Source organism: Populus alba, chromosome 13, assembly GCF_005239225.2.
Source record: "Populus alba chromosome 13, ASM523922v2, whole genome shotgun sequence".
Lineage (NCBI taxonomy): Eukaryota > Viridiplantae > Streptophyta > Magnoliopsida > Malpighiales > Salicaceae > Populus > Populus alba.
In genome coordinates this window covers 9,589,978-9,607,500 of record NC_133296.1, presented here as the reverse complement: position 1 = coordinate 9,607,500, position 17,523 = coordinate 9,589,978, and the positions used below count along the sequence as shown (strand labels likewise).

General features: G+C 35.8%; 1 protein-coding gene and 1 pseudogene across 1 annotated transcript; one reads left to right on the top strand and one right to left on the bottom strand.

Annotated features, from left to right (window-relative positions):
• LOC140954402 (uncharacterized) overlaps positions 1-17,523 on the top strand; it is a 72,119-nt pseudogene that overhangs the window by 47,500 nt on the left and 7,096 nt on the right.
• LOC140954438 (uncharacterized) lies at positions 2,665-8,736 on the bottom strand. The gene is made up of 6 exons (XM_073403942.1): positions 8,217-8,736; positions 5,934-6,070; positions 4,902-5,798; positions 4,452-4,580; positions 4,247-4,376; positions 2,665-3,615 (listed from the first exon to the last, which is right to left on the bottom strand). Exons 1-6 carry the CDS (start codon positions 8,734-8,736, stop codon positions 3,152-3,154), a joined length of 2,277 nt encoding a protein of 758 aa, XP_073260043.1. The 3' UTR covers positions 2,665-3,151.

The following is a 17,523-nucleotide window of genomic DNA, read 5'->3' as shown; positions in this document are numbered from 1 at the left end:
TAAGAAGTTAAGTGGAGCGACCTTGAACTATTCCACTTACGACAAAGAACTCTATGCATTGGTAAGAGCACTTGAGGCATGGCAGCATTACTTGTGGCCAAAAGAGTTTGTAATCCATTCGGATCATGATTCCTTGAAACATAGGAAAGGACAAGGTAAGTTGAAAAGGAGGTGACACGACCAAAAGCTTGATGTCTCTTCCCAAGTGCAGGAGTGTCGAAGTAATAAATAACCCGGCAAGACCGGGGTCGAACCACAGAGAGGTTAATTGTATAAATTATAAATAACAAGACAACAACAACAACAACAATAATAATACTCAGTACGTGGCGTTGTTATACCTGAGAATGATCTAAAGATCGGGTCACAGGTTTCCAGCCTATATACTGACTTTATGAAAAGATCAAAGATATATGTTATATAATATAAACAGAATGTAAATAATAATAATAATAACAATGATAATAATAATAATAACAGAAGATGAAGAAATTAATGAGAACTTTGAGATAAAAGATTAACGTAAGGATTAAACAATGATAAAAACAAATGTCAAGGTTAGAGGATCCACTAATGGTACTTCAAACAAGTATAATATAAACTCTTATTACTCAATTGGAAACCACACATAAAGGAGGTTCCAATCAGATTATAAATTGTTAACATGATTACATTAATTATCTTATTCGAATAAAGCTAATACTTGTAAATGTTGGCAGGCATTCATGATTATAACTTATGTTAACAACAAATCAAGTTCCTTTCATAGCTCAGGTGTCGGTTAAACCATACAGTATGGGCTATGAAAGTGCCAAGTATTTGTTGTACCAAGTGTTACACAACATAAATCTAGATTAACCATTTAACAAGCAAAGTATTAAAGTGAACAAGATAACAAATATAAAACATGTTAGTATCCAACGTTAAGGTCCATGTTAAGTTTATATTATACTTGTTCTTACACCATTAGTGTACCCTTTTCACCTTGACATAATTAACTTAGCTAGACATAATAAAAGAAAGAAACATAAATGAGCAAGACAAGAACATAAATGAGAAAGAAGTTAACTAGACAAAGGAAAGGAAATGAAGTGCATAAACTTGATATTAATGAAAGCAAGACATAAGCAATACAAAGAGAGAAAGCAAGAGCATGATCTTGATCTGAACACCAAGATGCCTCAATACATGGTAAGTGCCTCCTTTTATAGGCCAAAATTTGGAACTATTGATTTGTTGACTAATTGATGAGTGGGTGGCCACATCTTGACTAGATAACAATCCTTATCTTCTTGTCTGATCAAGACGTCATTGATAACATCATAATTTTTCCCAGAATCCTCAAGAATGTTCTAGGAAATTGTCTCAGCTTTCCAACAAAAAAAAGATGAGGTCATTTGGACTTCTAGAACTCAAGATATGGGCTGAACACTAAATAGTGTTTGGGCTGCAGGACAGCTTCGGACTTCTTCGTTGTTCCTTCAATTTGGACTTCAAAACGACCTTTTCAAATCTTGGGCTCCTCATGAAAGTTGTAGGCCTTTGTCTTACCTTTCCATCCATATAAAGTGGACCTAAATCCGAAATCTAGAGCTCCAGATATGATCCAATTACCGAGCAATGTTCCGGTTTGGACTGCACCGACATCTCTTTTCTAAGTTTGGCCATCTCTTTGTCCTTTAACTTTCAATGCTTAAACTCATCAATCAATCCTTTTATTTATGTGATAGTCCTGCATTTAAAATGAGCATTTACCATAAATTAAGGTATCTTATAATATCAAACTTGTTATTATAAAACATGCTTTAGTTAAGGAGTTATTGATACTTCAAGTGCAAAATGATGATATAAAACCTTGATAAACATGCACTTTTAAGTATTAATCACACCCCCCAACCAGCTTATTACTAGTCCCTAGTAATCTAAAGCGTTAAAATAGAGAAACAATTTGCAAGTTCCACAAAGCAAGGCATTCATCATTCAACTTCCATTAATCTATCCAGATAAACAAACTCTCATTAAATTTATATTCCTGCTTCATACTTCGTAAACAAGATATTAATAAACCTTCTTTTTGTGTGCTCAATGAAAACATAGATGATGGGGCTTTTGTTGGAAGAAAACAATATTATGTTCAAATGTTTAAGGTGAACTTCCTTGGGTTGGGATTATTATTTTTTTTCTTCTTCTTTTTTTTTTTTCTCTTTTTTTTTCTTTTTATTTATATACACATACAACTTAAAACACAATGTATCTTTAACCCGTGTAACGAGTTTTAGGCTAATGACTCCCAGACCAGTTGATCTTAGGGCATTAGGTGTTGAGACACCCCTACGAGCTTAACAACTCGGGTTGCAGATACTGATACGTAGATAGTGCAATGTTTGATTCCCTTAAGCTTTTCTCCTTAACCCATGTAACAAGCTTTGGGCCAATAGCTCCCAAGTCAGTTGACTTTAGGGTATTAGGTGTTAAAACACCCCTTCGGGCTTAATTGCTTAGGTTAGGGAGGCTACGAAACCAAACTTATCCACGTTTTATTATCATCAATACTATCTTTTTTTTCTTTTTTTTTTTTTTTTTTTTTTTTTTTTTTTTTTTTTTTGCAAATTATATACTATCCTTTTCCCTTAGTTGTTACCTTCAACAAAAGAACATAATTAATGTAATAATCCAATGTGCAACCCACAATCATATGTTAAAGTGTGTGTGTGAAAATGAAGGTTTAATAATACTTGTTAAATGAGTATAAAAGCAGAATCAAGTGATAACAATGTGAGAGTTTGTAAACCTGAATATTTCAAGAAGTATTATGATAGACCTTGGTAATGAAACTTACTAAGATGCGTCTCTAGAGTCAATAAAATTGATTCCATACTCTGCCATCCTAATAACAATTTTGTCAAATGGTTTTAATAATAGCAAAAACAGTTAGCAAGTTAGTATTTTTTTTTTTTTTTTTTTTAAACTACTACCCTCTCCCCCCAACCAAAACGAGACATTGTCCTCAATGTTCGAAGGTAGAAAGATAGAGTATAGAAGACATCACCTGAAACAGCGAACAATGACAAACCTGAAACACACTTAAACAAACATAAGAAGTAACAAAACAAAATAATATGCTATTAATGAAACCAAAAGACACAAGGTTTCACAGATGAAGGCTCAAATCTAATCTAAGCTTTTTACGGCTTTCCTTAGTTGACCAATCTAGACGACTCATGCAGGGATCAATGACAGGGATGAAAGATTGTAGTTGGTCAATCAATTGTTCAGCAGTAGCAGCAGAGATTATGATTCGTCGTGCCGAAGATGTTAGAAATTCCTGTTCCACAGCTTGATCAAGGAAAGACAGCAACTTATCATAAAAACCATTAACATTTAACAAACCTATGGGTTTATGGTGAATGTGCAGTTGGGCCCAAGATGAAATATGAAAGATCTCTTCCAATGTGCCCAGACCACCTGGTAAGGCAATGAAGGCATCAGCATGGTTAAACATGGTATTCAGTCGGTCAGACATTGTTGGGACCTGTAGTTCTTCTCCAATTGTTTTTCCAATGATGTCCCCATTTGCTAAAGCTTTGGGGACAACCCCCAAAACTTGACTGCCTCCTAAAAATGCAGCCATTGACACACCTCCCATTAACCCAAGGCTACCTCCCCCATACACTAAATGAATCTTTCTCTCAGCTAGTACCCGGCCAAGATGATTTGCTGATTCTAAAAAACTCTTTTTCTTTCCCAGAACTGGATCCACCGAAAAACACAAATATTTCTTATATGATGACTTGAGGAACCTGCCATTTCTACACACTTCTATATTTGATGAATATATGGGATGAGTAGAAATGAAGGGAAGGAAGAGAAGAATTTATAGATGAAAAAGTGAAAATGCAATCATACCACCTATATGTAGGCCAGCTGTAGTCTCACAAACTCTCTCTCTCTTTATTAATTATTTATTTTGAAAAAGCATGTATGTACAGGTAGTTGTGATTGTGGCTCACATCTTCCCTTGGTTTTACGTCCAAGAACGGCTTAAACGCCCTCTATGGGTCGGGGATAGGCTTCCCATCCAGTTTTCTTAAAAACTGGCAAACAGGGTCTTTTTTAGTCAGATTCCCAAGACTAAGTCGATCATGTTCTTTATGGAATTGTGGCCATAAATCATGAATTACACGATGCACATCTCCACTAGGATGCGTCTCAAGGGTCAACAAAAGATTATCTAAAGACCCCTTACTCAGGCCATCCTTAATGAATTGTATCTTATCTTCACGGTTTACAGATACCATTCCTAAAGAACGACATGTCGTATTACAAGTCCATCTGGCACATCGATGACAGACTTTCAGTCGTTTTGCACGACGTTTCTTTGCAAAAGTGCTTTTACCTGTTCCAGGCATGTGTGAAATGAAAGAATTGGATGACTCACCTGATAATCGAACCTTTGCTTCAATTAGCCAGCGAATATCTTCAGGAATTCCATGATTCATTAACAACCGTAATCTTTCACACCTAGCACGGTAAATTTTTGTAATCGCATTTTGAGGCAGAGCGGGAAAATACCTTTTCAACTTTTCAAGAGTGCTGTCCATTTTTAAATGAGAATTGGATGGGAGATTCAAAGAAAGAAGAAAGAGCAGAGAATTGCACAATTATATACACAGATATCAGTTATCATGGGAAACTGAAAGAACCGACTTAAGAGTCACGGAGTACCGTTATCCGCCATTTGACCGGGGTGAGAGAAACTAGCAAAACAAAAGATACACCAAAACAAACACAAAACAATGTGAGAAAAAGAATCAATCTTTATATACAGGATCACTCAATTCAGTAGAGTCATTTTCAACTGAAAAATTGTCAAAATAAACTTTCAACCGATGCCCATTTACCTTGAAAACATTGCCATTCTTTGGATTCTCGATATCACAGGCCCCATATGGATACACATGTTTCACAATAAAAGGACCGCTCCATCTTGATCTTAGTTTTCCAGGAAATAAATGGAGTCGAGAATTATAAAGCAAGACTTTTTGACCAACATTGAATGTTTTTCTCAGTATTTTCTTGTCATGAAACTCTTTGATTCTTGCTTTATGAATTCTTGAATTGTCATATGCATCATTTCTAATTTCCTCAAGCTCATTTATTTGCAATTTTCGCAGTTGACTAGCATCATCAAGGCTTGAATTGAAAGCTTTAATAGCCCAATAAGCTTTATGTTCAATTTCCACAGGCAAGTGACAAGGTTTTCCATAGACTAGTCTATACGGTGACATACCTAATGATGTTTTATAAGCAGTTCGATAAGCCCAAAGTGCATCATTAAGTCTTAAAGACCAGTCTTTCCTATTAGGGTTCACTGTTTTCTCCAAGATCTGTTTGATCTCCCTATTAGCAAGCTCTACTTGTCCACTTGTCTGAGGGTGATAAGGGGTGGCAACTTTATGTGTGATTCCATATTTCTTCATTAAAGACTCAAATGGCTTGTTGCAAAAGTGTGTTCCACCGTCACTTATCATGGCTCGAGGGATTCCAAATCGACTTAAAATGTTTTCTTTCAAAAACTTTATCACTATTTTGTGATCATTGGTTCGACTTGGAATTGCCTCTATCCATTTTGAAACATAATCTACTGCGACCAATATATACAAGAAACCAAATGATGGAGGAAATGGACCCATGAAATCTATACCCCAACAATCAAAGATCTCAATGACAAGAATAGGATTTAAAGGCATCATGTGACGTTTCGAAATAGATCCCAACTTTTGACAATTTTCACAAATCTTACAGAATGCATGTGAGTCTTTGAACATGGTGGGCCAATAGAATCCACTTTGTAAGATTTTTGCAGTTGTCTTTCTTGATGAGAAATGACCCCCACATGCCTCAGAATGACAAAATTTAATGACACTACTTACCTCATTGTCAGGAATGCATCTTCGAAATATTTGATCAGGACAATATTTGAATAAATAAGGGTCATCCCAATAAAAGTTTTTTACTTCGTTCAAGAACTTTCTTTTGTCTTGGGTACTCCAATGAGCTGGAAATTGTCCTGAAACAAGAAAATTAACAATATTAGCAAACCAAGGCATCGTAGAGACAGAAAATAAAGATTCATCAGGAAAGTAGTCATCGATTGGTGTAATGTCAGATCTCGAATCGGTTGTCAATCTTGACAAATGATCTGCGACAACATTTTCGGTGCCTTTCTTGTCTTTGATTGTGATATCAAATTCTTGAAGTAACAAAATCCACCGCACCAATCTAGCCTTAGAATCTTTCTTAGAGAGAAGATATTTCAATGCTGCATGATCACTAAAAACAACAACAGGTGAGCCAACAAGATAAGATCTGAACTTGTCACATGCAAATACTACTGCAAGTAATTCTTTTTCAGTGGTAGTGTAATTCATTTGAGCACTATTTAAAGTTTTACTTGCATAGTAAATCACATAAGGTTTCTTATCTTTCCTTTGTCCCAAGACAGCACCCACGGCATAATCACTAGCGTCACACATTATTTCAAAAGGTAATGACCAATCAGGAGGTTGAATGACAGGAGCAGAAGTAAGCAAGTTTTTAAGTTTAACAAAGGCTTCCTCACAATGTTCAGTCCATTCAAAAATATTATCCTTTGTTAGAAGGTTACTCAAGGGCTTAGATATTACACTAAAAATCTTTGATGAACCTTCTGTAAAAACCAGCATGTCCTAAGAATGATCTAACATCTTTAACAGATTTTGGTGTTGGTAAGTTGGCAATTAACTCGATTTTAGATTTGTCAACCTCAATTCCTTTCGATGAAACAATGTGACCAAGTACAATGCCGTTTGTTACCATAAAGTGACATTTTTCCCAATTCAGTACAAGATTCTTCTCTTCACACCTGCTCAAAACCTTTTCTAAGTTAGTCAAACAATCATCAAATGAATCACCAAAAACAGAAAAATCATCCATAAAAATTTCAAGAAAACGTTCAACCATATCACTGAATATGCTAAGCATGCATCTTTGAAACGTGGCTGGTGCATTACATAATCCAAAAGGCATCCTTCGATATGCAAAAGTACCAAATGGACATGTGAAAGTAGTCTTCTCTTGATCTTCCAATGCAATTTCAATTTGATTGTAACCTGAATAACCATCTAGGAAACAATAAAATTCATGACCTGCAACTCTTTCTAGGATTTGGTCCATGAAAGGTAAAGGGAAATGATCTTTCTAGTCATTGAATTAAGTTTCCTATAGTCAATGCACATGCGCCAACCCGTAACAGTCCTAGTTGGAATTAACTCATTTTTCTCATTTGTTATCACAGTGACTCCAGACTTTTTGGGTACAACTTGGGTAGGACTTACCCATTTGCTATCAGAAATAGGATAAATGATTCCATTATCTAGAAGCTTAATGACTTCATTTTTCACTACTTCTTTCATATTAGGATTAAGCCTTCGTTGCATTTCTCTAGAGGGTTTAGCATTTTCCTCCAAATAAATCCTGTGTGTGCAAATCAAAGGGCTAATTCCTTTTATGTCAGCTATGGTCCATCCTAATGCATTTTTTGTGCATTTTCAGAGTCTGTAATAACTTACCTTCTTGATGCGCATTAAGTTTGGAAGAGATTATTACCGGAAAAGTTTCATTTTCTCCCAAAAATGAGTATTTGAGATTAAATGGTAACGGCTTCAATTCAGGTTTTGGTGGTTGAACACTTGAAGGTATGGGCTCAATTGATCGTGGTGGTAATTCTTCAATTTGTGGTTTCCAATTGCATGCCTTTGATTCCTGAAAGTAGACCATTTGCAAATCATCAGATTCATCAATCTCAGTTTCACTAGAAGTGGTTTGAAATTGATCATGAACTAATTTTTCAATAAAGTCCACTTCCTGTAAATCATTATCATCTCCAGGTTGCTTGTAAATGTTGAAAATATTCATCTCCAATGTCATGTTTCCAAATGATAGCTTCATCAGTCCATTCCTACAATTAATCAATGCATTAGAAGTGGCAAGAAATGGACGTCCTAAAATGACAGGAATTGAATTACATGCTTCAACAGGTTGCGTGTCCAAGACAACAAAATCCACAGGATAAATGAATTTATCAACTTGTACTAACACATCCTCAATTATTCCTCTAGGCACTTTTACAGATCTATCGGCGAGTAAAAGAGTTATAGAAGTTGGTTTTAACTCACCTAGATTGAGACTTTGAAAAACTGAATATGGAAGTAAATTCACACTAGCTCCAAGATCAAGTAAGGCTCTTTCAATTTTATGTTCTCCAATAAAGCAAGAAATTGTAGGACAACCAGGGTCTTTATATTTCAAAGCATTATTGTTTTGAAGAATGGCACTTACTTGTTCGGCTAAAAAGGCTTTCTTTTTCACATTCAGTTTTCTCTTCACAGTGCACAAATCTTTCAAAAATTTAGCATAGGAAGGAACCTGTTTAATAGCATCCAACAAAGGTATATTGATCCTTACCTGTTTGAAAATTTCAAAGATTTCAGAGTTGTGACTAACTTTCCTTTGTTTGATCATGGCATGAGGAAATGGAAGTGCTGGCGGGGAATCAGCCTTTTCTTTGCAATGTTCAGGTTCAACCCCTTCCTTACCCTCAGAGATAGACTCATCATCTTTCTCACAAGGTTCAAGAATAGGTTTTTCAATAACCTTACCACTACGAAGAGTGATGACTGATTTGACTTGATCCATGTGTTGGCTTCCAGAACTACTTGCATTTGCATGGTATTGCCCCTTTGGATTTTGCTGTGGTTGAGAAGGAAACTTACCTTTCTCTTGGAAACTAAGAGCAGATGTTAATTTTGCAAGAGCATCTTTAAAATCAGTCATGCTTTGAGCAAGTTGAGTGTTGATTGTCTCCTGCTTTTCAATGAATGCATGCAATGTTTCCTCAAAATTTCTTCTAGGAGGTGGAGCATAAGGAGGTGCATATCCATGAGAATTTTGGAAATTATGGTGTGCTTGAAACGGTGGATGTGAAGTTTGTGCATTGTTGCTATCACTCTTCCAACTAAAATTTGGGTGATTTCTCCAACCAGGGTTATATGTTTGTGAGTATGGGTTATGGTTGGGTCTTTGGAAACTGTTTAAAGCATGGGCTTGTTCATGGAGGCATTCCTTGAAAGAAGGCAAAGTTGGACAATCATTGGTTGCATGCTCATTTGTTTCACAGATTTGACACACAATGTCTTGAACAGATTTTAATTGACCACTCTTTTTTAATTCTAGTGCCTCGACTTTTCTAGCTAAAGATGCAAACTTGGCTTGGAGGTCATGATCTTCCCTAAGGTTGTGCATACCCCCACTAGATGTATGAGGTTGAGTTTTACCTGGTGCCTCATAAGTACCTGTGGTGTCCCAATTTTGAGCATTTTCGGCTAGCAAGTCTAGGTACTCCATTGCTTCATTAGGGTCTTTATCTTCAAAGGTTCCATTGCACATCAATTCAACCATTTGCCTATCTCTAGGTGTTAAACCTTCATAAAAATGTGAAACCAATCTCCATGTTTCAAAACCATGATGTGGGCAAGTATTAAGCAAATCTCGATACCTATCCCAACATTGGTAAAATGTTTCTCCTGGCTTTTGAGTGAAAGTGATGATTTGTCTTTTGAAAGAGTTTGTTTCTATGAGATGGAAAAAACTTCTTTAAAAATTGTTGTTGCATATCATCCCAAGCACGAATGGATCCTGGTCTCAAATTTTGTAGCCATGTTTTAGCTTTATCTTTTAATGAAAAAGGAAAAAGCTTTAATCGAATGGTGTTCATGCTACAATTTGAGTCATTATAGGTATTACAGACCTCCTCAAATTCCCTTAAATGCAAGTATGGATTTTCTAAGTCTAAGCCATGAAAAGATGGTAAAAGTTGAATAATGCCTGGCTTAAAATTAAAATGAGATGCATCAGGAGGGAAAACTATGCATGAGGGTGCACTTGTTCTTGTGGGATTCATGTGGTCTCTAAGTGTTCTCATACGGTTATTCTCATTATTCTCATTATGAAGTGATTGATTATCTTCTTCGGCCATATTTTCTGAAAATGATGAGGATACCCTACAAAGTCTACCACTTAATGTACGTGACCAAACTCTCATGCACGTGTAAGAAGAGAATAAAAGCAAGAAAAGAAAATAAAAGAAAAAGAAACAAAACAAAACAAAGGAAACAAAAATAGATAAAATGAAAAGTGAAAAGAGAAAATAAATTAAATATTATAATTTATACAAGAATTTACCTCCCCGGCAACGGCGCCAAAAACTTGACACGACCAAAAGCTTGATGTCTCTTCCCAAGTGCAGGAGTGTCGAAGTAATAAATAACCCGGCAAGACCGGGGTCGAACCACAGAGAGGTTAATTGTATAAATTATAAATAACAAGACAACAACAACAACAACAATAATAATACTCAGTACGTGGCGTTGTTATACCTGAGAATGATCTAAAGATCGGGTCACAGGTTTCCAGCCTATATACTGACTTTATGAAAAGATCAAAGATATATGTTATATAATATAAACAGAATGTAAATAATAATAATAATAACAATGATAATAATAATAATAACAGAAGATGAAGAAATTAATGAGAACTTTGAGATAAAAGATTAACGTAAGGATTAAACAATGATAAAAACAAATGTCAAGGTTAGAGGATCCACTAATGGTACTTCAAACAAGTATAATATAAACTCTTATTACTCAATTGGAAACCACACATAAAGGAGGTTCCAATCAGATTATAAATTGTTAACATGATTACATTAATTATCTTATTCGAATAAAGCTAATACTTGTAAATGTTGGCAGGCATTCATGATTATAACTTATGTTAACAACAAATCAAGTTCCTTTCATAGCTCAGGTGTCGGTTAAACCATACAGTATGGGCTATGAAAGTGCCAAGTATTTGTTGTACCAAGTGTTACACAACATAAATCTAGATTAACCATTTAACAAGCAAAGTATTAAAGTGAACAAGATAACAAATATAAAACATGTTAGTATCCAACGTTAAGGTCCATGTTAAGTTTATATTATACTTGTTCTTACACCATTAGTGTACCCTTTTCACCTTGACATAATTAACTTAGCTAGACATAATAAAAGAAAGAAACATAAATGAGCAAGACAAGAACATAAATGAGAAAGAAGTTAACTAGACAAAGGAAAGGAAATGAAGTGCATAAACTTGATATTAATGAAAGCAAGACATAAGCAATACAAAGAGAGAAAGCAAGAGCATGATCTTGATCTGAACACCAAGATGCCTCAATACATGGTAAGTGCCTCCTTTTATAGGCCAAAATTTGGAACTATTGATTTGTTGACTAATTGATGAGTGGGTGGCCACATCTTGACTAGATAACAATCCTTATCTTCTTGTCTGATCAAGACGTCATTGATAACATCATAATTTTCCCAGAATCCTCAAGAATGTTCTAGGAAATTGTCTCAGCTTTCCAACAAAAAAAAGATGAGGTCATTTGGACTTCTAGAACTCAAGATATGGGCTGAACACTAAATAGTGTTTGGGCTGCAGGACAGCTTCGGACTTCTTCGTTGTTCCTTCAATTTGGACTTCAAAACGACCTTTTCAAATCTTGGGCTCCTCATGAAAGTTGTAGGCCTTTGTCTTACCTTTCCATCCATATAAAGTGGACCTAAATCCGAAATCTAGAGCTCCAGATATGATCCAATTACCGAGCAATGTTCCGGTTTGGACTGCACCGACATCTCTTTTCTAAGTTTGGCCATCTCTTTGTCCTTTAACTTTCAATGCTTAAACTCATCAATCAATCCTTTTATTTATGTGATAGTCCTGCATTTAAAATGAGCATTTACCATAAATTAAGGTATCTTATAATATCAAACTTGTTATTATAAAACATGCTTTAGTTAAGGAGTTATTGATACTTCAAGTGCAAAATGATGATATAAAACCTTGATAAACATGCACTTTTAAGTATTAATCAGGAGGCATGCAAAATGGGTTGAATTCATTGAAACTTTTCCTTACGTAATCAAGTATAAACAAGGGAAAGAGAACATCGTAGCTGATGCACTCTCGCGCAGGTATGTTCTTTTACACACCATGAATACTAGATTGTTAGGTTTTGAATATGTGAAGGAATTGTATGATAATGATTTTGACTTTGCTGATATTTATAATGCATGTGGACATTCGGCATTCGATAAGTTTTATTTGATGGATGGTTATTTGTTCAAAGAGAATAGATTGTGTGTTCCTGCTAGTTCTTTGCATGAATTGCTTGTTCGTGAAGCACATGGGGGTGGTTTAATGGGTCACTTTGGGGTTGCCAAAACCTAGGATGTATTGCATGAGCATTTCTATTGGCCAAAGATGAAAAGAGATGATACAATCCAGGCAAGGTCAAATTCGGATTTTGATGTAAAATGTGCAACTATCTAGTTTTACGGCAATAGTCATAATTCTCAATCTTACCATTGGATCGGGCTGAAATTTTACATGGAGTCTCCTGACATGTTGTCCTACCTTGGGTCAAAATATCATGTCAATCGGAGTTTGGCAAGGCAGCCAAACACGGGTCAACAGAGGTTGTACGAGTTTTGTTATTTACTTCCTTTTGACTTGTGGACTTCCTATTTGGCTAGGATTCTTTTCCTAAAAGGATGTGGCAGCTTATTTTGGGAAACTCCTAACTCTACAAAGATCTTTAATGGGTTGCAACATAGTTTCCAAGTGTGGCAAGGATTCATAAATGTTTCAGAATCCTTTTCTTACAAGGATTCCTTATTCATCCTAGCTACAAAAAGGAAAAAAGGTTTCAGAATTAATTCCACCTTCAGATTTGATTCTCCTAGCTTATATGGGACTTCTAAAAAGCAACAAAATCTGGTCCTACCATATTTAGGATATTAAATTCGGATTTATTTATTTTATTGTTATTTTCTTCCTAGTTTAGGGTTTATTTATATTATTTGGGTTTAATTGTAAGTGGGCATCATATAAGTCCACATAAGGGGTCCATTAGGGTTTATTTAAGTCTAGAGTCAGTATAAATAAAGGCATAACCAGACATGTAAGTAAGACAATTCACATTAATAAAACTTCTTGTTTGCCGCACTTTGTGTGTGTGTGTGTGTGTGTTGGTGAGATAATCTCCCTTCCATGGTTCTCTAACGAACTGAAAACGACTTATCAAAGAATAACTGTCTTCGTGGCGTCATCCTTATACTTCTCGTTCGCGAATCAATATTCGTTGGGTTGGGGTCTCCATTTCCAATAGTGCTGGTGCCTAGGTACAAGTTATCTTTGTGTCACACTCCTATCAAACCTGATTTACTTGGCTTTCCGGGAATTGGTGTCTTTGCGTGTGGGTTGCGTGACCACGTGATCACGAGGTTCGCATCATTTGGTATCAGAGCTTGGCTCCATTAATCAGGTTATATCCTTGTGAAGTTTTCGTTTCTTGTTGTTTCTAAAAAGAAAAAAAAATCCTTAGTGTCCACTTTCTTCTTCTCTTGATTTGGTATCATATCAGGAAAAAAAAAAAAAGAAGTTATTTTGTTTGGTTCCTGACCAAAATATATCAGTGGCATTTAAAAAAAAAAGAAGAAGAAAAAAGAAAAAAAAGAAAAAAAAAAGTCATTCGTTTGTTTCTGCTGCAGAAAACTAAACAAAGGAAAATTTGACCAAATCAACTCAGAATGAGTTCAAATTTGATTCTGTTATTACTGGGACCTGAATCGCACCACATATTGATTTTGGGGTCAATTGGATATCATTTTCTTTGGGTTTCAAATTCGGGTCTAATTGGGTCTTATTCATAATGTTTTTGTGTCAGCTATCAAACCTTATCATAAATTGCTCAAATTTCATATTCTGCCTATTTGGGTTCGTAGAGAACTATATCTGAAATTTTAGCTCAATTGGACATCATTGACATTAGGTTCCAGATTCAGACCTAACTCATCGTAAACGAGTCTGTTTTGTGTCAACTTTTGAAATTCGCTTTCTTTCTGTTGTTTTCGTTTCTTGCAGTTTATTTTCATCATATCCAACATATCTGGGTGTTGTTTCATCATTTTTCATATTTTGTTTCTGTTTTTTTTATTCTTTTTTTTTTTGTAAGCTTACTTATGTATTAAAGGAAAATGATACAAAAAATATAATGGGCATACCCCAAGATTTACAATGTGAACAGAAATAAAACCAACAAATGGCTATAGGCTAGCCACATAACAAAACAAAAACTTAGACCAACTAAATATGCTAGGGGTACAAAACAACCAGCTAAACATCAAATTAAGAGTCCATGTTATTGACCCTCGATTTGATCAAAAACCAAATTCGAAGTTTAGACACATCTGCAAAGATCCTTGCGTTCCGTTCTTGCCAGATACAATACATTGTAGCTGCGAAACCCAGTTTACGAGAAAAGTTGACGAAGCTTTTGCCATGCCAAGTGACAGTGGCCCATCGAATCCATTCATCCAAGCTTTTTGTCATTCTTGGAATGTCGCATCTGTGACAAACATTCCACCATAATGCTTTCGTATAGGAGCATTCAAAGAACAAGTGGTTTGATCTTCATTGTTGTGGAGATAGAGTGAGCACCTATTGGGACCATGTATACCAAATCGATGAAGTCTATCTTGCGTTGAGAGTTTCCATTAGATAGTCACCCATAGAAGAAATGCATGTCTTGGGACAACATTCTTGAACCACACAATGTCATGCCAATCAACCATTTGATGATGAATTCTTAGTTGCTCCCATGCTACTTTGACCGAGAAACTTTGATGTGGCGAATCCAACCAAACAATCTCATCTTTTTACCCTTAAGAGTAGATGTGGAAGGAATAGCGGAATAGCTTCTATAATGGGGTGCCAGCCAAGAGCATGAGTGATAGGAATTCTCCATTCTAAGTTATTAATCAGCAGGTTCACTCTCGCGTTATGTTCCATACCTGAATCATAGATGAATCTTTCACCGTAAGTATCAGCGAGCGGGCTGTGAGGATGCCAATTGTCAAACCATAGAGAGGTTGTCATTCCATCTCCGATGATGTGCTTCATCTTCGGCCATGCTAAGGATCTGAGCTTTAGAATCTTTCCCCAAGCCCAAGAGCAGCTTCCTGGCGCCTTGATTGTCCAGAAATTCCTACCTCGCAAGAGATTGGATCTGATCCAAGTAGACCAGATTGAGCCATCCGAGTCATTGCACAAGTTCCAAATGTGTTTCAACAAGGCAATCTTGTTCCATTCTGTTATCCTTTTTATGCCTAGCCCCCCCTCCTTTTTTGGAAGACATACCTGATCCCAAGCCACTTTAGCCCTAGTAGTGCTCATATCTGAACCTGACCAAAGAAAGAATCTCATAATTTGCTCAACATTATGATAGACTCGCTTGCTACATATCCTCACATCACTCTGTTTTTTTTATTCGAGTCTTCAGTTTCGTTCATATTTCGGATAGACTCGCTTGCTACTCGCGAGACTATCATCGCAGTTTTGTTTTGCTTGTTTTCTTGTTTTTATTGCTTCTTGAGTCATATATATATATATATGGATTGCGCTGCCAAGTTGGTTTTATTTGGTGTTGGTTTTAGTTTCGCAAGAACCGTAAGAAGGTGAGACAAGAGGTGTGAGCATGTGAGGACATTAAGAGTATTTGAGCGAAACACGAGTGATGTGAGGATTTGTTTTTACCACTAACCAATTTTTACAGGTACTATCATGTCAAATAAAAACAACACACCGCGCCCTCCCGATGTAGAACTTAAATTCCAAATGCAAGCCATGACGAAGATGATGGAAAGAATGAATTTCACGATGGGGAACGTGTGTCACAGACTTGAGAAGGTGGTAACACATGGTAACATGGCTGGAACATGTACCCAAAATGTGAGGGAGGTTGGTGCTGAATTAAAATCATACCAACATATCTGGGTGTTGTTTCATCATTTTTCATATTTTGTTTTTGTTTTTTTTATTCGAGTCTTCAGTTTCGTTCATATTTCGGATAGACTCGCTTGCTACTCGCGAGACCATCATCGCAGTTTCGTTCATATTTTGACTTGTGGACATCCTATTTGGCTAGGATTCTTTTTCTAAATGGATGTGGCAGCTTATTTTGGGAATCTCCTAACTCTACAAAGATCTTTAATGGGCTGCAGCATAGTTTCCAAGTGTGGCAAGGATTCATAAATGTTTTAGAATCCTTTTCTTACAAGGATTCCTTATTCATCCTAGCCAAAATTATTCTTTTTCTTTTTATTGACATGAGATTGTCATTTTATCCCGGAATAGGAGATGTTACAGTATTTGAGATGAATGATTGGGTTTAAGTATTGTAATTAGCCTCAATAATTAATAAATTATTAACAATGGTATTTACATAAGGAGAAATGAAAGAATTGTGCTCCTTTTGGTCCATGAATGAAATGTAACGTTAATATTGCTTTATTACATTTTTAAATTACCTATAATGCTTGAAATTATTTTGTGCTATAATAGGGACATCATACCATCATGGTGCACAAGGAAATCCGATTCGCGGCTTACACATTTTGAAAGAACTATATGATACAATCAAGGCAAGGTCAAATTTGGATTTTGAGGTAAAATGTGCAATTATCCAGTTTTATGGCAACAATCATAATTCTCAATCCGACTGTTAGATCGGGCAGAAATTTTACGTGGTGTCTCCTGATATGTTGTTCTATATTGGGTTAGAATTTTAGGTCAATATTCATTGGGTGGGGGTTTCCATTTCCAATTGAGAATTATAATTGTTGCCATGAAACTGGATAGTTGTACATTTTACGTCAGAATCCAAATTTGAGTGTTTTTTCATTTTCAGGATCGTATCATTCTCTCTCTTTTCAAGATGATTCATCCTAGAATCATTAAGAGGGATAAGGTACAAAGTTTTAGCCTCCTTTTGAAGCTTTTAGAGTTCTTTTCTTGCCAACAATCATCGACAACAACTTTGAATGAAGGTAGTAGCCCTTCTCTTTTGTCTATCATTATGGCGGCGTTTTTGCTCTTCTCTTTCTGAAGCTTGCTGCGCATCGACTAATGTTGTTAACACATTATCTTCTTGCTGCATCTCTCCTAGAATATGGGATAAAGACTTGGTTTCTTTTTTTAGAACATTAATCTCTTTATTTCTCTCTCTTTGACACCACATTTCCTTTTAAATCCTCCTTGTCATTTGCCTTAACACCTCATCAGAATATTTGAAATATTGCTTGTAATACTCCCTTTTATATCAGAACCTAAAATTTTTGTTCGGTGGGGGTTTTCATTTCCAATGGCTTTTGAAATTTAGGTTACACGTGTTTAAATAGATTTTAAAAATTAGCCCTTATGGATCTACCCTTGTGGGCTAGAATGACCCACATACAAAACTGACCCAAAAATCCTAAACTAAAAGGCCCATAACTTGATTCAAACAACAACCCTTGGATCGCAACTTAGGAAGGAAAG